Consider the following 26,538-nt stretch of genomic DNA (forward strand, 5'->3'; position numbering starts at 1 on the left):
CTACTCAGGAGGCTGAGGCAGGAGAATCACTTGAACCCCGGAGGTGGAGACTGCAGTGAGCTAAGAGCTAAAATCCCACCACTGCACTCCAGCCTGGGCAACAGAAGAAGACCATCTCAAAAACATATATATGTATTATACATTTAATACATTTAATAAATATATAAAATATATATATTTAGTATATAAAATATATATATTTAGTATAAAAAATAATACTGATATAAATATCATATATAATATATATTATTATATCATATATTATCATATATCATATATTATTTTATATACTAAATATATATAGATGTATTAAATTATTAAATGTATAATTTATTACAATTTATATAATTTTTATATTATATGATATTATATATATTATATATTAATTATACATAATTATCTATATAAATATATAATATATTTATATAATATAAATAATTATATTTATATTATATAAATAAATATTTATATTACATAAACATAAATAATATTTATATTATATAAATATTTATATTACATAATTATATTTATATAATATAAATATATTCATATTACATAATTATATTTATATTTATATTTATATTTTAAATTAATTATAAATATAATTTTAAATAAATTATATTTATATTTATATTTATATTTATATTACATAAATTATATTTATATAATATAAATAAATATATTTATATTACATAAATAAATATATTTATATAATATAATATATATTACATAAATAAATATATTTATATTACATAAATAAATAATTATATATTTATATAATATATAATTATATATAATTAAATTAAATTTATATTTTTATATAAATTAAAATTATTTTATTTTTATTTATAATAAATTTATTATTTTATATAAATATAAATTAAATTTATATTTTAGTTTATAATTTTTAATATATTATATATAATTTTAATATATATTAATTATATATAATTACATATATTATATATTATATAATAAATTATATATAGTATAATATATACTATATATAGCATATATAGTATATATCTATTATAATATATAATATTGTTATATATTATATAACATACATATTTTTGTATAATTATATATTATATATCTATTATATATAATAGATATATGTGTCACAATTAAAGTTAACCAATGGAATCTAGAGCTTCCAAAGCAGCCTAGAAAAAAATAGGGAAGAGAGAAAAACTTGATCACTCTAATAGAAAATAGAAAAAGGAGTTGAACCCAAAAGGTATGTGGACAGAGATGCACATTATAAAGTAAAAAGGCATAAGTAAGAAAAATGTAAATCAACTTCGTAACAATGGTTGCCTCTGCAGAGGGAATCAAAAGAAGACCTCAGGGGTATCTTTCACATTATACTTCTGAGAACTTATTCCAGGGAAAAGTTGGTAAAGCAGGTAAAGACATAGATATGTATGTACTAAACACATTTTAGTTACCTATTAATAAGGAATACATTAAATTATACTACATTAATATATACTCACATTAAAAATTAAGAAGTTCTTCAGCGTGCTTTTTCTTTTAACTTACTTTCTGGTATATTTATTGTGATTGCCTTCTATAAATTAGCGTGGGGAGAACTGACATGTTTACAAACCTATAGTCCCCATGCAGAAACGTAGGCTGTCTCTTCCTCAATCAAATCAGAGCCTGATTTCTCCTCAGGGACTTCATAGTTTTCTTCATATCATTTCAGCATATTTTTGTTAAATGTATGACTATCTTCAATCACATGTAACAACCTCTAGAAACCATCCTTCTATGTATCTGATTATGTGTATAAATATATAGTTTTAAATAAATAAGATTTAACAAATCTGCTCTTTTCTACTCAATGGATTACAGATGTTGTTTCCTATTAATAAATATGTACCTACATCAACTTTTAGTGGCTGCATAGTTTTATGTCACATAAGTGTAGTATAATGTATTCCTTATTAATAGGTAACTAAAATGTGTTTAGTACAGACACATCTGTCTTTACCTGCTTTACCAACTTTTCCCTAGAATAAGTTCTCAGAAGTATAATTCCTCAGTTTAATGGTATATGCTTTTAAATGTTGAGGCCAGGCGCGGTGGCTCATGCCTCTAATCCCGCACTTTGGGAGGCCAAGGCAGGTGGATCACTTGAGGTCAGGAGTTCAAGACCAGCCTAGCCAACATGGTGAAACTCCACCTCTACTAAAAATAGAAAAATTAGCCAGGCGTGGTGGCTTGCACCCGTAATCCCAGCTACTCAGAAGGCTGAGGTAGGAGAATCGCTTAAACCTGGGAGGTGGAGATTGCAGTGAGCTGAGATTGCACCACCGTACTCCAGCAGAGGCGACAGAGTGAGATTCTGTCTCAATCAATCAATCAATCCATAAATGAAGGAATGAATCAATGAAGGAATGAATGAATGTTAATACATTTTCCCCAACTACCTTCCAAACTGTACTAACTTACCCTCCATCCATAGTGTATGAATGATATTTCCCTCAATAGCACTGAATGTGCTCAATCTTCATAACTTTTGCAAAACTGAGAGAAAAAAACAGACCAAACAAATAAACTTCACTGTTTTTAATGATTTCTTGTGGCATTTCTTCCACCTTTGGCCAATGTCTTTTTTTTTTTTTTCTGAATAAATTTCCTGTTCATGTCTCACAGCTAGTTTTGAGGGGACATTCATATTTTTTCTAAATTGGATTTATAAGAATCTTTTATGCATTTAGGTAGATGTTATATAATCTGGCTTGTTTTTCCAGTATATGAAAATACTGTTTTTCTAGTATAATCTCACTTGTTTTCCAGTAGATAAAAATGCGTGGCCTCCATTTTTATTTTACGTATCTATTGCAACAAGACTGAATGAACTCTGTTAGTTCCGGTAATTTGGGGTAATTTTGTTTTTGTTCTTTATTTTATCCAGTTTGCTGTCTTTGGAGTTAACTGGCTGTTCTTTTTGCAATTACTTCTGTCAAATTAATTAATTCATAAGTTTTCATTCTTTTGAAATACCAATAAATCCATTTAGGCTATAAATTCTGATTAAAAGCGTATTACATCTTAAAATATATAATGTGTTGGCTGATTGCCATGCTTACTTTTGAAAGTAGCTATACTTGTTTACATTTTCTCATTCTGTTAGGAGTTACTCAAAAGAATGTTACTTTGAAATTATTTGATACTTTTTTAAACCTATGATTAATTTCTGGGATATAGAATAATAGCTAACTGTAATTTAATGCCATGCAGTTTAATTTCCAAAACACCCAAACGTAGTTGTTATTCTAATTTTACAAATAAGGAAACTGAGGCATACAAGAGTTAAGACATTTGCCCAGAGTCACAGAGCCTACAAACTTGAAAATAAAACTCATAAAAGTTATACTTTGAGAATTTATTAAATATTTATCTGTAACTCATATAGGATCACTTTGGCAAAACTTTTTAAGAATTGGAGGAGAAGGATATATTCTTTATATGATACAAAATGGAAAACATAGACATTAAATTAACCTTATTAAACAGATCATTTATACCTTTTTTTTTTTTTTTTTTTGAGACGGAGTCTCGCTCTGTCCCCCAGGCTGGAGTGCAGTGGCCGGATCTCAGCTCACTGCAAGCTCCGCCTCCCGGGTTTATGCCATTCTCCTGCCTCAGCCTCCCGAGTAGCTGGGACTACAGGCGCCTGCCACCTCGCCCGGCTAGTTTTTTTGTATTTTTTAGTAGAGACGGGGTTTCACCGTGTTAGCCAGGATGGTCTCGATCTCCTGACCTCGTGATCCGCCCGTCTTGGCCTCCCAAAGTGCTGGGATTACAGGCTTGAGCCACCGCGCCCGGCCTATTTATACCTTTATCATTTATCTGACTTAGCAGTACTAATAAAGATATCTTATTAATTCCCATTTCTTGATGTTTTCTAATATTTAATAAACAAAGATTTATGTGTACCAATTCTTCACTGTGATATCTTAATACCTTCCACTAGTGCGATTTAAGTATAATTCTTGCTTTCTTTTTGTATGCATTTATTTAATATATTTTTGTCCCTTCTTTATCTCTTTTTTATTTATTTATTTTTTGAGACAGGGTCTTGCTCCATTGCCCAGGCGGAAGTACAGCAGCATGATCATAGCTCACCATAGGCTCAATTTTTGGGGCTCAAGCAATCCTCCCACCTGAGGCTCCCAAAGTGCTGGAATTACAGGCATGAGCCACCAAGCCTGGCCCCCGTTTTCATTTTTTATGTTATTAGACTTTACACGGGTCTCTGGCAGATGACCAAAACCTGGATTCTGCTTTCTGACTCATTTACACCTATTTAAAAGATGTTTGACCTAATTACATGGCCATAGCTGATATAACTAGTTTTCCTTGCGTTATCTTGTTTATATTTCCCTTTCCTATCTCCTTCAAGAACAACAAAACATATACAACATCATTTAAATTGTATCATTATCTGTAACCATTCATATAGCTTTTTAAAACTACAGAAGCAAGTGGAAAATGGTAATATTTTAAGTCTCCCCCTTTTGAGGCAAGGGATTTAACTCTTATTTTTCATAATTTTCCCTAGCTCCTTACAGACTCAATCTAAAATTTTAAACCAAATTATTTACTTAAATTTTTTTTTTTTTTTTTTTTTTTTTTTTTTTTAACTATATGAAAATCCTCTCTTAAAAAATGCCTGACTAGGAACCAGGGCAAGATGGCCAAAAAGGAGCAGCTCTGGTCTGCAGCTCACAGAGAGATCAACACAGAAGGCAAGTGATTTCTGCATTTCCAACAGAGGTACCCGGTTCACCTCATTGGGACTGGTTAGAGAGTGGGTGCAGCCCACAGACGGTGAGCCGAAGCAGGGTAGGGTATCACCTCACCCACGAAGCACAAGGGGTCTGGGAACTCCCTCCCCTAGCCAAGGGAAGCCACGAAGGACTGTGCCATGAGGAATGGTGCACCGTGGCCCAGATACTATGCTTTTCCCCATGGTCTTCGCAACCCGCAGACCAGGAGATTCTCTCTGGTGCCTACACCACCAGGGCTCTGGGTTTCAAGCACAGAACTGGGTGGCCATTTGGGCAGACACTGAGCTAGCTGCAGGAGTTTTTTTCATACCCCAGTGGTACCTCTAATGCCAGCAAGACAGAACCATTCACTCTCCTGGAAAGCGGGCTGAAGCCAGGGAGCCAAGTGGTCTAGCTCAGCAAATCTCAACCCTACAGAGCCCAGCAAGCTAAAATCCACTGGCTTGAAATTCTCACTGCCAGCACAGCAGTCTGAAGTCAACCTGGGACACTCAAGCTTGGTTGGGGGAGGGGCATCCACAATTACTGAGGCTTGAGTAGGCTGTATTCCCCTCACAGTGTAAACAAAGCCACCTGGAAGTTCGAACTGGGTGGAGCCTACTGGAGCTTGGCAAAGCCACTGTAGCCAGACTGCCTCTCTAGATTCTTCACTCTGGGCAGGGCATCTCTGAAAAAAAGGCAGCAGCCTCAGTCAGGGGCTTATAGATAAAACTCCCATCTTCCTGGGACAGGGCACCTGGGGAAAGGGGTGGCTGTGGGCGCAGCTTCGGCAGACTTAAATGTTGCTGCCTGCTGGCTCTGAAGAGAGTGTGACATCTCCCAGCACAACGCTTGAGCTCTGCTAATGGACAGACTGCCTCCTCAAGTGGGTCCCTGACACCCATGCCTCTTGGCAGGGAGACACCTCCTACCAGGGACAACAGACACCTCATACAGGAAGGCTCCAGCTGGCATCTGGCAGGTGCCCCTCTGGGATGAAGCTTCCAAAGGAAGAAACAGGCAGAAATCTTTGCTGTTCTGCTGCCTCTGCTGGTAATACCCAGGCAAACAGGGTCTGGAGTGGACCTCCAGCAAACTCCATCAGACCTGCAGCTGAGCGGCCTGTTAGAAGGAAAACTAACAGACAGGAATAGCATCAATATCAACAAAAAGGACATCCACACAGATAACCCATCTGAAGGTCACCAAAATCAAAGACCAAAGGTAGATAAATCCATGAAGATGAGGAAAAGCCAGCACAAAAAGGCAGAAAATTCAAAAAACCAAAACCCCTCTTCTCCTCCGAAGGATCACAACTCCTCACCAGCAAGGGAACTAAAGTGGACAGAGAATGACTTTGACAAATTGACAGAAGTAGGCTTCAGAAGGTGGGTAATAACTCCTCTGAGCTAAAGGAGCATGTTCTAACCTAATGCAAGGACGCTACAAACCTTGAAAAAACGTTAGAGGAGTGATAACTAGAATAACCAATTTAGAGAAGAACCTAAATGACCTGATGGAACCAAAAAACAGCATAAGAACTTTGTGAAGCATACACAACTATCAATAGCTGAATCAATCAAGCAGAAGAAAGGATATTGGAGATTGAAGATCAATTTAATGAAATAAAGCATGAACACAAGATTAGAGAAAAAAAGAATGAAAAGGAATGAACAAAGCTTCCAAGAAATATGGGACTATGTGAAAATACCAAATCAATGTTTGATTGGTGTACCTGAAAGTCACGGGGAGAATGGAACCAAGTTAGAAAACCCTCGTCAGGATGTTATCTAGGAGAACATCCCCAACCTAGCAATACATGCCAACATTCAAATTCAGAAAATACAGAGAACACCACAAAGATACTCCTCGAGAAGAGCAACCACAAAACACAAGACATAATCGTCAGATTCACCAAGGTTGAAATGGAGGAAAAAATGTTAGGCGCAGCCAGAAAGAAAGGTTGAGTTACTCACAAAGGGAAGCCCATCAGACTAACAGATCTCGCTGCAGAAACCCTACAAGCCAGAAGAGAGTGGGGGCCAATATTCAACATTCTTAAAGATTTTTCAACCCAAATTTCATATCCAGCCAAACTAAGATTCATAAGTGAAGAAGAAATAAAATCCTTTACAGACAAGCAAATGCTGAGAGATTTTGTCACCACCAGGCCTGCCTTACAAGAGCTGCTGAAGGAAGCACTAAATATGGAAATATTTATGGAAATATGGAAAGGAAAACCAGTACCAGCCACTGCAAAAACATACCAATCATAAAGACTATCAACACGATGAAGAAAATGCATCAACTAATGGGCAAAATAACCAGCTAGCATCATAATGACAGGATCAAATTCACACATAACAATATTAACCTTAAGTGTAAATTGGCTAAATGCCCCAATTAAAAGACACAGACTGGCAAATTGGATGGAGTCAAGATCCATTGGTGTGTTGTATTCAGGAGACCCATCTCACATGCAAAGATACACATAGGCTCAAAATAAAGGGATGGAGGAAGATTTACCAAGCAAATGGAAAGGAAAAAAAAAAAAAAAAAAGCAGGGGATGCAATCCCAGTCTCTGATAAAACAGACTTTCAACCAACAAAGATCAAAAAAGACAAAGAAGGGCATTATATAATGGTAAAGGATCAATGCAACAAGAAGAGCTAACTATCCTAAATATATATGCACCCAATACAGGAATACCCAGATTCATAAAGCAAGTTCTTACAGACCTACAAAGAGACACAGACCCCCACACAATAATAGTGGGAGACTTTAACACCCCACTGTCAATAATAGATCAACGAAACAGAAAAATTAACAAGAATATTCAGGACTTAAACTCAGCTCTGGATAAAGCTGACCCAATAGACATCTACAGAACTCTCCACCACAGATCAACAGAATATACGTTCTTCTCAGCACCACATCATACTTATTCTAAAATTGACCACATAATAGGAAATAAAACACTCCACAGCAAACGCAAAAGAGTGGAAATCATAACAGTCTGCCAGAACACTGTGCAATCTAATTAGAACTAAAGATTAAGAAACTCACTCAAAACTGCACAACTACATGGAAACTGAACAACCTGCTCCTGAATGACTACTGGGTAAATAATGAAATGAAGGCAGAAATAAATAAGGTCTTTGAAACCAATGAGAACAAAGACACAACGTACCAGAATCTCTGTGACACATTTAAAGGAGTGTGTAGATGGAAATTTATAGCACTAAATGACCACAGGAGAAAGCAGGAAAGATCTAAAATTGACATCGTAACATCACAATTAAAAGAACTAGAGAAGCAAGAGCAAACAAATTCAAAAGCTAGCAAAAGACAAGAAATAACTAAGATCAGAGTAGAACTGAAGGAGATAGAGACACAAAAAACCCTTCAAAAAAAAAATCAGTGAATCCAGGAGCTGGTTTTTCGAAAATATTAACAAAATAGACCACAAGCCAGTCTAATAAAGAAGAAAAGAGAGAAGGCTCAAATAGACACAATGAAAATAATAAAGGGGATATTACCAGTGATCCCACAGAAATACAAACTACCATCACAGAATACTATAAACACATCTACTCAAATACACTAGAAAATCTAGAAGAAATGGATAAATTCCTAGACACATACACCCTCCCAAGACTAAACCAGGAAGAAGTCAAATCCCTGAATAGACTAATAACAAGTCCTGAAATTGAGGCAGTAACAGCCTACCAACAACAACAACAACAAAAAAAAGCCCAAGACCAGATGGATTCACAGCTGAATTCTATCAGAGGTACAAAGAGGAGCTGGTATCATTCCTTCTGAAACCATTCCCAACAATAGAAAAAGAGGGACTCCTCCCTAATTCATTTTATGAAGCTAGCATCATCCTGATACCAAAATCTGGAAGAGACAAAACAAAAAAAAGAAAATTTCAAGCCAATATCTCTGATGAACATCAAAGCAAAAATCCTCAATAAAATACTGGAAAACTGAATCCAGCAGGACATCAAAAAGCTTATTCACCATAATCAAGTCTGCTTCATTCCTGGGATGCAAGGCTGGTTCAACATATGCAAATCGATAAACATAATCCATCACATAAACAGAACTAATGACAAAAATCATATGATTATCTCAATAGATGCAGAAAATGCCTTTGATAAAATTCAACAGCCTTCATGATAAAAACTCTCAATAAACTAGGTATTGATGGAACATACCTCAAAATAATAAAGAGCTATTTATGACAAACCCACAGCCAGTATCATACTGAATGGGCAAAACTTGGAAGCATTTCCTTTGAAAACTGGCACAGGACAAGGATGCCCTCTCTCCTCACTCCTATTCAACATACTGTTAGAAGTTCTGGCCAGGGCAATTAGGCAAGAGAAAGAAATAAAAGGTATTCAGTTAGGAGAAGAGGAAGTCAAATTGTATCTGTTTGCAGATGACATGATGGTATATTTAGAAAACCCCATAGTCTCAGCCCAAAATCTCCTTAAGCTGATAAGCAACTTCAGCAAAGTCTCAGGATGCAAAATCAATATGCAAAAATCACAAGCATTCCTATACACCAAGAACAGACACACAGCCAAATCATGAGTGAACTCCCATTCACAATTACTACAAAGAGAATAAAATACCTAGGAATCCAACTTAGAAGGGACATAAAGGACCTCTTCAAGAACTACAAACCACTGGTCAACAAAATAAAAGAGGACACAAACAAATGGAAGAACATTCCATGCTCATGAATACGAAGAATCAATATCATGAAAATGGCCATACTGCTCAAGGTAATTTATAGATTCAATGGTATCGACATCAAGCTACCACTGACTTTCTTCACAGAATTGGAAAAAAACTACTTTAAATTTAGTATGGGACCAAAAAAGAACTCACACAGCCAAGACAATCCTAAGCAAAAAAGAACAAAGCTGAAGGCATCACGGTACCTGACTTCAAACTATACTACAAGGCTACAGTAATCAAAAGAGCCTGGTACTGGTACCAAAACAGATTATCAGATATATAGACCGATGAAACAGAACAGGCATCAGAAATAATGCCACACATCTACAACCATATGGTCTTTGACAACCCTGACCAAAACAAGCAATGGAGAAAGGATTCCCTAGTTAATAAATGTTGGGAAAACTGACTAGCCATATGCAGAAAACTGAAACTGGACCACTTCCTTACACCTTATACAAAAATTAACTCAAGATGGATTAAAGACTTAAATGTAAGACCTAAAATCATAAAATCCCTAGAAGAAAACCTAGGCAATACCATTCAGGACGTAGGCATGGGCAAAGACTTCATGACTAAAACACCAAAAGCAATGGCAACAAAAGTGAAAATTGACAAATGGAATCTAATTAAACCAAAAAGTTTCTGCACAGCTAAAGAAACTACCATCAGAGTGAACAGGCAACCTTTAGAATGGGAGAAAATTTTTGCAATCTATCCATCTGACAAAGTGCTAATATCCAGAATCTATAAGGAACTTAAACAAATTTTAAAGAAAGAAACAACCCCATCAAAAAGTGGGTGAAGGATATGAACAGACACTTCTCAAATGAAGACATTTATACTGCCAACAAACACATGAAAAAATGCTCATCATCACTGGTCATTAGAGAAATCCAAATGAAAACCACAATGAGATACCATCTCATGCCAGTTAGAATGGCGATCATTAAAAAGTTAGGAAACAACAGATGCTGGAGAGGATGTGGAGAAACAGGAAAGTTTTTACACTGTGGGTGGGAGTGTAAACTAGTTCAACCATTGTGGAAGACAGTGTGGTGATTCCTCAAGGATCTAGAACCAGAAATAATCTTTGACTCAGCAATCCCATTACTGGGTATATACCAAAAGATTGTAAATCATCCTCCTATAAAGACACATGCAAATGTATGTGTCTTGTGGCATTGTTTACAATAGCAAAGACTTGGAACCAACCCAAATGCCCATCAGTGATAAACTGGATAAAGCAACTGTGGCACATATATACCATGGATACTATGATAAACTGGATAAAGCAAATGTGGCACATATATACCATGGATACTATGATAAACTGGATAAAGCAAATGTGGCACATATATACCACGATACTATGATAAACTGGATAAAGCAAATGTGGCATATATATATCACGGATACTATGCAGCCATAAAAAATAATGAGTTCATGTCCTTTGCAGGGACATGGATGAAGCTGGAAACCATAATTCTCAGCAAACTAACACAGGAACAGAAAACCAAACATTGTATGTTCTTACTCATAAGTGGGAGTTGAACAGTAAGAACACATGGACACAGTGAGGGGAACATCACACACTGGGGCCTGTCGGGGGGTGAGGTGCCAGGGGAGGGATAGCATTAGGAGAAATACCTAATGGAGATGACAGGTTGATGGGTGCAGCAAACCACCATGGCACATTTATACCTATGTAACAAACCTGCACGTTCTGCACATGTGTCCCAGAACTTAAAGTATAATTTTTAAAAAATGCTTGACTATTGCACTTACTTTTGTGGACAAATTTATAAAGTTATTTAAAATCAACTCTACATGCCTAGTTTCAACATTCACAACCAATCCTTGCCTTACAAGAACTTCTTTTTTTAAGCTAATTTTTTTCAGTTCTCATTGTTTGGAATCACATTTCCAGTAATTTCTGTAAGAAATATATATGAGACCCCACACATATAATAATGTTTTCTTCTTGCTTACATATATAAATACCTGGCTAAATATAAAATAGGGGCAACTTTGTTTTACCTTTTAAATTCTGCACACAGTTTTACTCTTTAGTTACATTAGAGTTGCAGAGAAGTCAGAGACCAATTTGATGTTGATTTCAGTAGAAGAAACCTGAGTAATCTTATTTGTGGCCAGGTGTGGTCGCTCACGCCTGTAATCCCAGCACTTTGAGAGGCCGAGGCGGATCACAAGGCCAGGAGTTTGAGAACAGCCTGACCAACATGGTGAAATTCCGTCTCACTTGAACCCGGGAGTTGGATGCTGCAGTGAGTCGAGATCACACCACTGCACTCCAGCCTGGGTGACAGAGAGGGACTCCGTCTCAAAACAAAAACAAACAAACAGAAAAACCCAAAAAACCTTATTTGTTTTTCCTGAATGCTTACATGATTATTTCTTCATCTCAGAAATATGAAAATCCTAGTGTATTCCCTTCTCATTAAACTCACATACAAAGTGCTGTTTCTTTCTTAGACACATGAAATTTTCTATTTTTTCCATTTATATTTGCTTCTGTCTTCTCTCCTTTCTTGGAACCCACATTGTAACCAAATTGTATAGACTGGATTTGTGTGAAGATACTATTAAGCACTACCTCCCTTGTAATTTTTAATTTGTGAATCATATTTTCAAAAGAACTGCCTACATTTATCTTCTCCACTTCCTTGACCTCTATTTATTCCTCAGTCTACTCTTGCAGTTAGTTTCCCAACCATCTTATACCTGTACCTTCATCCCTACTCCACAGAAACTAGTCCTGTGGGTGGCCCCAGAAGTCAATAATGCCAAAGTAAAGGGCAAGTTTTTTTAGCTCTGACAGAGCTTGGGTTCTCAGCATCATTCTCCCTTGGTTTTCGTGATGTCTCCTTGCCCACATTATGTGGCACTCTTTCCCAGTCTCTTTTCCTCCTCTGCTCATCTCTTAAATGAGGGCTTGCACAGGATTCCATCCCAGGCTCTTTCTACTCACCCTCCAAAAAGCAATCTTGAAACTGACTACAGTCCCATAGATATTTATTCCAGATAAATGGAAATTGACCCTTCTGGTCTTTAAGCTTGAAGCTTACACTAGTTTTATCTGAGATCCTTTCTCAGGAGAAAGAGCACCAGGCCTCTCAAAAAGTATCAAACTGAAATTCACCAGATTATCACATCCAGACAATAAGAGGCCACGCCCCTCATTCATCATGATTGCTTCCTGAGTTCTTGTTTTCCCACACAATTACATTTCTTCCCTGCTATATAAACCCCTAATTTTAGTGGGTCAGGGAGGTGGATCGGAGACTAATCTCTCATCTCTTGGCTACAGCTCCCAATTAAAGCCTTCTCCCCTGGCAATACTCATTGTCTCCTTGTTTGGCTTTCTGTGTGGCTAGCAGGAGGACCTAGGCCAAACCCCTGGTGCTTCAGTAACAGATTTTTGTGGCTGGGTTGCTGTGGTCCAGGAGTCTCAGAAGCCCTCCTAAGCAACTGCCCACCTAATTTTGGCTGGAAGTGAGTTTTGGGCTCTCTGGCCCCACTGCTGCCAGCCCCAGCTGAGTTCCTGATTGCTAGGAAGAACAACCTTTGAAATGTGACGTTGGCATCTGGATAAGTGAGTGTCCTTTGTTGGCCCAGACAGCAAGATCTGCTCCTCTCAATTTGGGAAATTTTAAAAGGAGCTTCCATTTGCAGGTTAAACAAGCCCAGCTGACTAAGAAAGGGAAGCACCCTGACTCTTTCAGTATGATACTCTAGGGAGCATGTTTGTAATTGCTGTGTTTGTGTCTGGCCAAGTTAGTGTCTTTTTTGGGTACCAGACAGTGGGATCAGCTCCTCTCAATTTGGAAAACTCCTAAGAAATTTCTGTTTGCAGGTTAATAAAGCCCAATTGAGACAGAAACGCACCTCGACTATTTCAGTTTGAACACTGTGAGGGCTTGTCTATTGCTATAGCAGTTTGGATTGTGTTTTGGTGATTGTGTGTGTGTGTGTGAATTTAGTAATAGGAAATTAGAATTCAATAAACAAATATTCTTTGGAATCTGGAGTTGGCTGTTGAATGGGAAAGCCAGGTGGAGTCCCATGTATTCTGGGTATTAGCCAAATTTCCCATGTATTTTATGCCGCTGTTTTAAGCAGGGTTGGGCCTGGTGAGTAGTTGCAACATGACGTTCTTCTGTAGTGCTGTTTGGCCCCAGGGTTCTTTGGAATCTAGCTTCTAAAAATCGAACTGCCATGGAAACTGCTTTACCCAAAATTGTGGTTCAAAGCCTTCACTGGATTACCGATTGGAGCAAACAAAGTTTAGCCATATGGGGACTTGGTTGTAGACTGGTGAGTTTGTATTGCTATCTCATGGCTAGAGTTCCAAGGTAAAAGCTATTGAATCTTTGCGTGTGTATACATGTTTAGATGTGTTTATCTAGATGTGCATTAACTATGTTATACACTATACATACCAAATTGGCTTATAAATAAAAGAGTGCTCATAAATTAAGTCCAAAGTGTTTTTCAAGTCCACATGACTTAAGTAAATCTTTATTAAACAAGCTGTCTTTTAAATTTTCGATAAAATAAAAATAGAAATGTCTTCAGAATTGTCAGCATATATTTTTGTCTCGGTTTTATATTTGTCTCAGCTAGATAATGTGAGGTATCAGAGTTTGGCAGAAGGTTATAAAGCTATAAACCCAGTGAATATTTGTGTGAATTCTTTATAAGACTAATTTAACAGTTAGTTTAATGAAAACAGCTGAATCATCTGAGTTATTGATAAATAACAATGCCCATGCAGTTATTTTTAAGGTCCTTATTTAGGTGAACACCTGACATTCACAGGTTATAAAATGGTCAACAAGGAAATGATACAGAAATAATCTAGATAAACTGCTAAAAGTAAATAAAATGTAAATGGTCAAGTGCTGTAGATGAATTTTGGCATAATCAGAAATATAATCATTGGATGTTTGAGTCATTTCCAATCAAGAAAAGGTTATCATGTGGGGAGCATGTTTCTAAAAAATTGTGGGATGGTTCTCATCTATAAAATACTAACATGTGCTAGGCAGCTCAAGATTTCTTGCTTCCTGGGTTTTTACTGAAATTTAAGGTTGTTACTAAGGATAAGAATTCTAGTTCATATGTAATTCTATATATAAAATGTGCAAAAGACAATGTGTTTTTATTCAGAAAAAAATAATTTTATATAACTCAGAAGTCATCTAAAGTCTATTAATAATTCAAATTATGGACTTGAAAAGTTACTTATGAAACAATGTAGAAAAGAAGTAGAGGAAAGATGTGGAGAAAGTTATGAGTATGAAGATGTATTTTTGGTAAGGAAGGTTATAAAGAAAATAATTTTGTATGACAAAGCATCTTATAATGGTAAATTTTTTTGTCCTAAAGTTAAATGACTGAAAAAAAAAAAAAACAGAAAGAAGAAGAAGAAGGAAAATCCAGGACAAATCAGAAAGTCCAAGCATATCATAGGATGGTGTAAGTCATATATAGTTTATTTCCTATTTCTTTGTGTGTCTATCTGTATGTACAGACAGCGAAAATATAAAATTTAAAAGGTTTAAATAATACTCTCTTAAAACCAGATAGAATATTGGAGAAATTTGGCTAATTAACACTGCTCATAAAGTTCTTTGTCCTGATGAAAGTAAAATAAGAAATATTGTAAAGAAACACACTGGCAGTTCGGCAGTTCTTTCTTAATATAGTTAATCATGAAGCCAGACAGAAGCCAGATATATCAACAACCAAATTTCCCTACATGCTTGCATTGCTTCACACTGTATTTGCTCTTCTGTATAGGTATACTATCTATTAAAGTATATATACTATCTATTAAAGTATAATCACTTACTGGTCACATACCTAAAGTGATTTTTTTTTTTTTTTTTTTGGATACAGATTCTGTCATCCAGGTTGGAGTGCAGTGGCATGATCTCGGCTCCACCTCCCGATCACACAATTTTCATGCCTCAGCCTCCTCCAGAGTAGCTGGGATTATAGGTGTGTGCCATCATGCCTGGCCAATTTTTGTATTTTTAGTAGAGATGGAGTATTACTATGTTGGCCAGGCTGGTCTCAAACTCCTGGCCTCAAGTGATCTACCCACCTCCACCTCCCAAAGTGCTGAGATTACAGGCGTGAGCCACCATGCCCAGCCTAAAGTGAATTTCTTAATTGTACTATATATATATAGTGGTACTGGTGAACTTAAAGACATTAAATTGTGCATCAGGAACAAAATATTCATCATGTGTTTTTTCTGGCTCTGAGTAACACTGTAGCCTCCAAGGTAAACTGAGTAGAAAATTTTCAGGTTGGTTTCCTGTTTGTTTTTTCTTTTAATTTGCATTTATTTGCTGTTTGCTCTTCTTTAGGTTTTACTTATATATACATATTAATAAAACCATTGATGGTTTTTAGTTTCTAATGGAAGGAAGGCTCTTATTTGGTGCCATGAATAGTCATTTTGTTTCCTATGCATTTCCAGTAACTCATCATTTGCTCTACTTATCCAAAGTTCCTAAGCTACCTTTTTCAAGCCTCCAAAAATTGATGGTGGACATCAGCCTTTAAAGTTTGTTTGGTTTTGCTTATCTCTAATGAACTAGAGAGCTATAAGAACTTTAAGGTTCCTGGCAAAAAATAATAAAAGGTTTATTCTTATAAGTTCTGAACAGAAATAGTACATTATTATTGGTTATTTGGAAAAGTAGGTGAGAGAAATGTTTAAATGGTGTTTATTTCCAAGGTAATTCAATTCAATCAACAATTTGAGTGGTTTCAGATCTTTTCCTTTAATGAGGCAAAACTGCTACACGGGTACAAAGTTTTAAGATTCAGAAAAAAATTGGCTTTAAGGAAATTATATTGATTGGGCTTTCTCTCAAACTAATTTAGTTGTGTTTACCATTATTAAGATTAAATAACATTTACTTGGATTAAGTCATAAAAAATATTATAAGACTTTCTAGTGTTTTTTTATCCTAAGCTGTTTATCACTGATGGGCCTTCATGTGTATACTTGAAAACAAAATATGTACATACAAGTGTTGCGCCAGTTTGAAGATTCTAGTGGTGTAAGTCACCTAAATCAATTGTCAGTACTGCCTCTAGAAACCAATCTTGGAAATGTAAGATGAGGCTCTTTTAAAATAGCTGAAAAGAAATTACTGTGTGCTTGCTGTCACTTTGTCCTTGTTTTGTTGTATATTTTTTAAATGAAAGATTTATCCTCATACTGAATTTCCAGAACTCATACTTGCATTTACCATTTTTTTTTTAATGATGGAAAGAAAAGTTAACCATCTTACTTTGGTAAGTTTGGCACAGGACCTACCACATTTTTGAGGCTCCGGGTCACAGTTTTGTCACTAGAATGCTAACAGATAAATGCAAGGAGTAACCTAACCACTTTAATACAATGGATTGTATAATGGGTTTAAGTGTTTCAGACGGTAACTACTGGACACCAAATCCCAGGGTTTTATTTTGTGACATATTAGAGAGAATGATGGGGTTTTCTATTGTAAAAATACCCTATTAAATAATTCTTAGAAAACAATTATTTAATAATTCAAAGGCCTTTGACTCCTGGGTCCAAAACACACCAATACCTGCTAAATCTTGAGCATTGACACCAATTGAAGCCTCATCTTCAGACTCAGAAGGTGACAACCAAAATGAACTGCTTTCATGAGACACAGGGCTAGAAATTAAAACCATTCAATCCCTCTAGGCCCAGGAACTACTGCAGAAAAGGTGAGCATGTGAACTTGTAAGGGCTGATTTTGAGTTATAAAATTAGCTCAGGGTTTTTCTATGAATTAAACATTGACATCAAAAGCACACTGATGCAAGACCAATGTCTGGGCCCCTGTGTCATAACAGGGTTTTCTTGGAGCATTACTCTACTCTTTAATAGGAAATCGTAAAAGGTTATAAAAAGATGGCCGGGTGTGGTGGCTCAGGCTGGGCGTGGTGGCTCAGGCTGGGTGTGGTGGGTCACGCCTGTAATCTCACTTCTTTGAGAGGCTGAGGCAGGCGGAGCAGCTGAGGTCAGGAGTTGGAGACCAGCCTGGCCAACATGGTGAAACCCTGTCTCTACTAAAAATACAAAAATTAGCCAGATGTGGTGGCATGGCCTGTAATCCCAGCTACTAGGGAGGTTGAGGCAGGAGAACTGCTTGAACCCAGGAGGTGGAGGTTGCAGTGAGCCAAAATCGCACCACTGTAGCCTGGGCAACAGAGCAGAAGACTCCATCTAAAAAAAAAAAAAAAAAAGTTTACAGAAATCCTACCTTATAGTCAAACTGATTAAAATTAGGTTTACAAGGTTTTATTAAAATTAGCTTTAACATTAAAAATATACCATACAGGCCGGGCGCGGTGGCTCACGCCTGTAATCCCAGCACTTTGGGAGGCCGAGGCGGGCGGATCACAAGGTCAGGAGATCGAGACCACGGTGAAACCCCGTCTCTACTAAAAATACAAAAAAAAAAATTAGCCGGGCGCGGTTGTGGGCGCCTGTAGTCCCAGCTACTCGGGAGGCTGAGGCAGGAGAATGGCGTGAACCCGGGAGGCGGAGCTTGCAGTGAGCCGAGATTGCGCCACTGCACTCCAGCCTGGGCGACAGAGCGAGACTCCGTCTCAAAAAAATAAATAAATAAATAAATAAATAAAAAATAAAAAAATAAAATATACCATACAAAGGTAAAATTTGATGTTCTCTTTTGAATAAGATGTTTGTATATTATTAATGAGATAAAATATTTGTTTACCTTTTGAGTAAACTGTAGGGGGAAGAAAAAGGAGAGGGAGAGACATTTAGTTGGCCTCATGCTGTCTTTATTAGGCCGCATTGTTTAGGAAACTGAGTCACCTATCAAAGGGTAAATGTTTTATGTTTTTGGCTAAATGAATAACTATTTTATAGTGACCTGTGATCCTATTTTGTGATATCAAGTGTCTTAAATCTTTGATAACTGACAGACTTCCCAACAGCAAAAATTTCAAGTTCTAAATTCAGGTTTTTTGTTTTGTTTTTACCTCAAACTAACTTTTTTGTATATTAGCTTCCTTGAAGTCCAAGAGAGACATGTTAGGCTTCTTTGGTATGTTAGAATTATATAGGAAGCATTATCAAATGTAAGGTGGTATTTAACTTGCTTTGGGTTATATTTATATAGATGTGCTATTAATATGTGTTGCAGGATTATATGAGATTCCTAAAATTCTGATATGTCTTAATATATGGTGTCAGTAATGATGATTATTATGTTAAAGTGTTGTATGCCAACAGAAAAAAAAAATTTCCTTGCCAACTGTGTCTTTATGGCTCTCCTAAGACTTTTGTCATCACAATTGTTGTTTTGCATCGATTCTTCTCAAAAAGTGACTTATAATCAGATGTAGTCCAGAGATTATTTATTTAGGGGACTTCATGAAAAGGAGTCTTGAATGCAGATTTCTGATAACTTTGGAGATTGTGCCACTGGAATACAGAAAACTTCTAGGACTCTTAGAGTCCTAGAAAATGTCCTACAGAAAACTTCTAGAGTCCCTCTTAATTAAAAGAATAACATGTTTATAAAGATGACTAACCCAATATGAAGCACAGCAGGAGCTGATTGCATGGACTGAACTAATGTGAGACTGAAATAATTTTTTATGGTTGTGTTTGAAAAAGTCTGGAGAATTTTTGTTTTTCAGAATCTGGAGAATTTTTTTCTTTTAAGCTTCGTAGCCTTTAAGAATACAGTATATTAAGTAGAGTATACCCTTGTAAACAGAATTTAAGGCATTTTCTCTCTCCCTAATTTCTCCAGAATTTATAAACTATTTGTGAATACTCTTAATTCATGGCAATGTGTTTTCTTGCATACATTTAATAAAAATCTGTTTTCTTTTATAATGGGACACAGTTGGAGGAACAAGTTATTTTCCCAGGGCTTTGACTGAAATGGCCTTGTGAGAGGTTCCAGCAAAGCCAATTAGGAGAGCCCATATAGACAATAATTTTTGCTGCACTTTGTGTGGGTAAATAAGCCAAGTATATGTAACTGAGGCTTATTTTGCAGGTAGGCCCACCCTGGTGTGATATGTCTTTGGTGGAAGTGGGGAACAGTAATGATACAGATTGTGTCTCAGAAAAAACTATAGTATTAGATTAACTTTTGATTCCTGGGTGGCCACGTGGTCACCCATAGTATGGAACTGCACCCACACCATTCCTCAGCATGAAGCTGCCAGAAAGATTGAGGATCAGATTCCCCACGATCCAGGAATTGATAAATAGAAAGAGGGGGACTGAAACCAACACAATAGTCCCATATACAATTCTTTCGAATAAACACAGAAATTGACCCTTCTGATCTTAAAGCTGAAACTTATATTTGTTTTATCTGAGTTCCTTCCCCAGCAAAGGGACCCCCAGGCCTCTCAAAAGATATAAAAGAACTGAAACTCATCAGATCATCACATCCGGACAATGAGACACCAGGCCCCTCATTTCTCATGATTGCTTCCTCACCCCTCCAGAGTCCATTTTCCAACACCTAGTTATATTTCTTTTCTTCTATCCATACCCCTAATTTCAATGGGTCAGGGAGATGGATTTGAGACTGATCTCCTACCTCCTCTGCTGCAGCTCCCAATTAAAGCCCTGGTGATACTTGTCGTCTCAGTGATTGGCTTTCTGTGCAGGCAGCAACAGAACCTAGGCTGAATCCCTGGTGCTTCAGTAACAATCGCACCCACTCTCATTGTTTCAGCAAGGATCTCTACATTAATGTCTCCCCAACTGTGGACCCTTTTCCTGAACTCCACACCTGTGCAGCCAACAATCTGATGAACATCTCTTCATTGATGTATCCAAGGCATACAAACCCAGCATACCTAAATCCGAATTTTTCTCCTCCTGCAAACCTGTTCCTCTTCCCACATTTCCTATCTCAGAAACTACCATTTATTCACCCAAGGACCAAAGCCAGAGACCTGGAAGTCATTCTCCACCCTGTCCTCACCCTTACCTCCTCACCACAACTCCCCAAGAGACCTATTGATTATACTTTCCAACTGTGTCTTGAATCCATCCATTTCTTCCCATTCCTCTGGATTCCTATTTTCCTAACTGGTCTCCCTGCTTCCAGATTTTCCACTCTGCTGTCCTGGCATCATTGCATCTGCCCTTCTCTTTCTCCCTGTCTTGTACCTATCCAAGCAATTCCTCAAACTGAAGTCAAAGTCGTTTTTCTACAATGCAAATTCTATTTTGGTCCCCTCTCCTTATCACATTTCAGTGGATAAAGTCCAAAACTGTTCATATCCCACTTCTGCTTGCCTCTCAAGTCTCATCTCTCTCAACTCCTGCCTCTCTCTCCACAATGCCACCATACTAATATTTTCTGGATACCTGGAACACTCTGGTTTCTCTTTCATCTTGGACCTTTGCACATAAGGAGCCCTCTAACTGCAATTTATTATTGTCTCCTTCCAGCTAATTTTTTCTCCTCCTTCATACCTCAGTTCAAATGCCAAATATCTGGGAAGCTTTGGCTGTGCCCTTTGGACTCTAGTAGACATCCCAGCTTTTTTCCATCAAAGCACTGCTGCACTTTATTATTTACTATTTTGTTACCTGCATTCACATACGCACACTAATCACTATTAGGGCAGGGACGGTTTCTACTGTGCTCCTCATTGCTTCCTCAGCTTTCAATGACACGCCCCTATTAGGTAGTTCAAGACAGCTGTCACCCAGGCTGGAGTGCAGTGGTATGATCTCGGCTCACCGCAACCTCCGTGCCTCTGGTTCAAGCGATTTTCCTGCCTCGGCCTCCTGAGTAGCTGGGACTACAGGCGTGCACCACTACGCCTGGCTAATTTTGTATTTTTCAGTAGAGACGGGGTTTTATCATATTGGCCAAGCTGGTCTTGAACTCCTGACCTTGTGATCCGCCTGCCTCGGCCTCCCAAAGTGCTGGGTGCAGGGAGTTGAAGGCCCTTGGGACCGTGACCAACTCAGCATTCCGCTGGAGGCTATATGATCAAACAACAAACTGCTTATCATGAATGCAGCAGGTGGGCAAACTCACACTGCCTTGCCACCAAAAGGTTTGCTGAGAGCCTCACTCCCTGATGCTGGGCTCCTTGAAATTATTTATTGAGAAATCTAGCACCTATTGTTCGAAGAATGCAGTCTTGCAAACCTGCTGTGAATCAAGCTGCCCACCGTCAACCACCCCCCCTTGTCAACCACCCCCACTTCTCACTCTTTTGCCTAATAAATAAGGAGGGCTGTGTAAAGCTCAGGGCCCTTGTCCACTAGACGCAAGGTGCCCCCTGATCTCTTCTTCCAAATATACTCTTTTGTCTCTTGCCTTTTATTCCCACGTTTGCCCCCCCTTTGTTCAGTCCCCCTAGGTCCGTGCGGGTTTCATAGTGGCACCCCGAACAGCAACAGCATCGGGTGCTCTACAACTGGGATTACAGCGTGAGCCACCGCGCCGGGCCTCATCGATATCTTGTAAGTACCACCTCCTTTCACCTCTTTCCCAAAAGCCTCTGCTCATCGCCAGCAGAAAGTAATTTGATACAAATTTACAAATGGTCATTACCCAGGATCACCTGTCTCCGAAGCTAGATGGAAACACCTGTATTAAAGCCTAACGTCTGGAAAAGTCCGGCTCCTCTCCAGCTTCCAGTTCTTTGGATGTGAAAATAAGACTCGGCAGAGTAAGCATCAACTTACTTTAAGCTCAGAGCGCATTTTGTGCTCAGTACAGTAATTATCTGACCTTTGTGTCCCATCCCTTGGGCTGTAATGTATACTAAGGAAGAGCCCTTATCTCATTTCTCAATCTCTGTCAGTATCCAGCCAAGCACAGTAGACTTTAATATTAGTGAAAATAAATTAAACAAACAGAACATTTCTTCCCCAGCTTTGAACTAAATAGATGAGCACCCTTAAGCAAGTCGCTTCACCTCGCTGGAACTCAGTTTCCCCACCTAGGCCTCCGAGGGCTCCTCAAACTCTGGCAACCTCTAGCCTAAAATGCTGCGGAGATCTTACCACAAACTGGGGTATCTGGCAGGCTATCTGTATAGATTAAAAGAAGGGAGCGAAGCAAGAGAAAAACAAGTCCTCAGATGTATTCCGCCGAGAAGGCGCCGCTGGGGACACTCACCCTCCCTAAACCAGGGGGCCATGTAGCTCAGGATGTAGGTAGGGTCCAGGGTCTTCCGGATATAATCCTGGAAGGCTAGCAGGCTGCGCCGCTGCTCCGTAGTCATGCCGGCCTCTGCTTCCAGCTACGTGCCCGCCCGGCTGTGCCTCACTAGCTTTAAAGCCGGGTAGGAGGAGGGCGTGGCCAGCGGGGAAAGCAAGGCTTTTCCGCTGAAATGATACCGGACGAGAGGCGGAGCTGCATGGGAATCTTAATAACTAAAAGGAAAATCGAAAGTGCAACTAGCGGTGGGCGGGGGCCGCGGAGGCTGTGCTGCCTCTCGCTAGTTTCGTTTCCCTCCGCACCGAGGAAGCCAGGAAAAGGAGGTGACCCCTAGGAACTGCTTTTATTTTTATGATCTTATATTTTGTTTTGCTTTTATAGCGCTAACGTTTAGATACAGTAAAATGCACACAATCTGAGTGTGCAATTCGATGAGTTTTGTAAAGTGTACACCGGTGTACCCAGCTCTCCCACGTCGGCTGGGTGCGAGGGTAAGTCGATGTTTAGCTTTATGGGAAACCGCCACCTGTTTTCCAAAATGATTGATTATATCCAGTTTACATTCCCACCTGCAGTAGGAGAGCTCCAGTAGATAGACACATTGGTCAGCCTTTTTTTTTTTTTTTTTTTTTTTTTTTTTTTTTTTTTAACTTCCATCTTGGTCGGTGTGAAATGGTATATTATTGTGGTTTTAATTTTAATTTCCCATATAATTAATGGTGGGCACATTTGCATGTGCTCACGGGGTCATTCATATTCTTTTGTGAAGCATCTGCTCCAATCTTTTCCCTGACTTTGGAGTTTTTTGTTTTATGGACTGACAGGAGTTATTTATTATGGATACAAAATTGTTAAATATATGTATTCGAAGTATCTTCTTCCAGTCTGTGGCTTACCATTTCATTTTCTTAAAGGTGTCTTTTGAGGAGCAGACACTTATATTGATGCAATTTTTCAGGTTTTTCTTCTGTTGTTTTTTGTGTCCTCTTTAATAAATCTTTGCCTACCCCAAGGTCATGAAAATATTGTTTCCTTTTAGATTATTTATATTTTTAGCCTTTACTTCTGGGTCTATTACTATCTCAAAATAATTTTGTTGTGGTGTGAGATGGGGGGTCCAGGTTCACTTTTTCCATATTTCTAATTGTTTCAGCACCATTTGTTGAAAACTTTTCCTTTCGCCATTGGATAGCCTTGGGACCTTTGTAAAAAAAAAAACCAAGTCCATTGAATGTATGTGTGTCTATTTCTGACTCTTGTTATATTCTACTTTCTACTACTTATGACAATACCAGTGTCTCTTGGTTACTTTAGATATCAACTAAGTCTCAAACTTAGGTACTACTAAGTTCTCCAAATTTGTTTTTTCAATGTGAAGATATTAGCTATTTGAGATTCTTTGCATTCCTTTTTATTTATTTATTTTTTTAAATTTCTTCTTTGAGACAAGGTCTCACTCTGTCTCCCAGGCTGGAGTGCAGTGGTGCAAACAGGGGTCACTGCAACCTTGAATCCCTGTGCATTTCCATATGAAATAAGAATCAACTTGTCAATTACCCCTTCCTCCCCCCAAAAAAAGCTTATTGGGATTTTGATCAAGATTGCATTGAACCTACAGATAAACTTGGGGAGAAGTGACATCTTAACAATATTGAGTCTTCTAATCCATAAGCATGGTATGTCTTTTCATTTACTAAGGTCTATAATTTCTCTCAGCAGTATTTTAGTTTTGTTTCATTTTATTTTACAGATGGAGTCTCACTATGTTGCCCAAGCTGGAGTGCAGTGGCTATTCAAACAGGCACAATTATAGTGTGCTACAGCCTTGAACTGGTGGGCTCAAGGAATCCACCTGGACTCAAGCAATCCTCCTACCTCAGCCATCCAGAGTAGCTGGGACTACAGGCATGGACCATCACACCTGGCTATTCTGAACTATTTTATGTTATTTGATGATACTGTCAATGGAATTGTTTTTAAGATTTCATTTTCAAATTGTCTGTTGCTACTGTATAGAAATACAAATGATTGGCCAGGCGCGGTGGCTCACGCCTGTAATCCCAGCACTTTGGGAGGCCGAAGCGGGTGGATCACCTGAGGTCAGGCTTTCAAGACCAGCCTGGCCAACATGGTGAAACCTTGTCTCTACTAAAAGTACAAAAATTAGCCGGGCATGGTGGCAGGCGCCTGTAATCCCAGCTACTTGGGAGGCTGAGGCAGGAGAATCGCTTGAACCCAGGAATTGGAGGGTGCGGTGAGCCGAGATCACACCACTGCACTCTAGCCTGGGCGAGAGAGTGAGACTCCATCTCACGAAAAAAAAAAAAAAAAAAAGAAATACAAGTGATTTTTGTTTTTTGACCTTAAAACAGGCAACATAGCTAACTTCACTTATTTGTTCTAGTAATTGTTCTGTAAATTCCTTTAAATTTTCTAGATAAATAATGATGTCATTTGTGAATACATAATTTAACTTCTTCCTTTCCAATCTTTATGCCTTTTATTTCCTTTCATTACAGTTTTACTTTTTCTTTTTGAGACAAGGTCTCACTTTGTCAACCAGGCTGCTGTAGCCTCCACCTCCCAGGCTCAAGGATCCTCCCACCGCAGCCTCCTGAGTAGCTAGGACCACAGGTGCACACCACTACACCCAGCTAATTTTTGTATTTTTTTGTAGAGATGGAGTTTCGCCCTGATGCCCAGGCTGGTCTCAACCTGCTGAACTCAAGCGATCCGTCCATCTCAGCCTCTCAAAGTGCTGGGATTACAGACATGAGCCACCACGCCTAGGCAGTTTTACTTCTTTCTTTCCAGTCTTCATGCTTTTTGCTTCCTTTCTTTATTACGGTAACTTCTAGAGTCTCCTATAGAAAGTAAAATAAAAGTGGTGACTGTTGACACCATTACTTTATTGCTAATTTCAGTGGGGAAATAATCAATGTAGTAATAATAACTTTAAATAATATGGTAGCTGTAAATTTTTCTCAGATACCTTTTATCAGATTGATGAAGTTATCTTTTATTCCTGGTTTGCTGAGTTTTTATAATGCATGGGTGTTGAATTTTTCAAATGTTTTTTCCTGCATTTATTGAGGTGATCATATATTCTGTTAACATACCAAATTTCATTGATCAATTTTTGAATGTTAACCCAACCTACCATTCCTGGGATAAATCTCATTTGGTTGTAGATACAAAGGATGCTATATCATGACCAAATGAGTATTTTCATAAATATTTTTGTGTCTGTGTTCATGAGGAATATTAGTCAATAATTTTATTTTCTTGTAATGCCTTTATCAGGTTTTGATATCAGAGTTATGCCAGTCTCATAAAACAAGAGTTTGCTTCAGATTGGTATCATTTTTCCCTTAAATGTTTAACAGAACCATTTGGGCTTGACATTTTCCTTGTTTGAAGATTCTTTATAATGAATTCAATTTCTCAATTAGATACAAAGCTATTCTGACTTTTAATCTTTAATCAGTTTTGATAAATTGTGCTTCTCAAGTGTTAAAATAATTGGTAAGCCATTAGACTTATGTAGCTCTAATACCCTCATGAGGAAAATGAAACTTAAGTTTAGCCAATCACAGTTGGCTAACTGGGATATTGGTTGTATTGTCATAAATTTCTCATTTGGATAGTCCAAATAAGGCAAACACTCAAACTTTAACCAATGAAACAATTTCTTTGCTCTGCAACCCCTTCTAACAGAGCCCCAAACCACTTCTGGTTTGTAACT

The 26,538-nt window shown here is 37.9% G+C and overlaps 1 protein-coding gene across 1 annotated transcript in view; it reads right to left on the minus strand.

The window, feature by feature from the left end:
• The window catches only part of RIGI (RNA sensor RIG-I), a 73,908-nt gene extending 50,927 nt beyond the window's left edge, over positions 1–22,981 (minus strand). Inside the window, exon 1 of the mRNA XM_011747963.3 lies at positions 22,752–22,981. Coding sequence (XP_011746265.2) covers positions 22,752–22,857 — 106 coding nt within the window. The 5' untranslated portion in view covers positions 22,858–22,981. The remainder of the gene's footprint in view (positions 1–22,751) is intronic.
• Between the last annotated feature and the right edge of the window lie 3,557 nt (positions 22,982–26,538).

Source organism: Macaca nemestrina, chromosome 14 (assembly GCF_043159975.1).
Source record: "Macaca nemestrina isolate mMacNem1 chromosome 14, mMacNem.hap1, whole genome shotgun sequence".
NCBI lineage: Eukaryota > Metazoa > Chordata > Mammalia > Primates > Cercopithecidae > Macaca > Macaca nemestrina.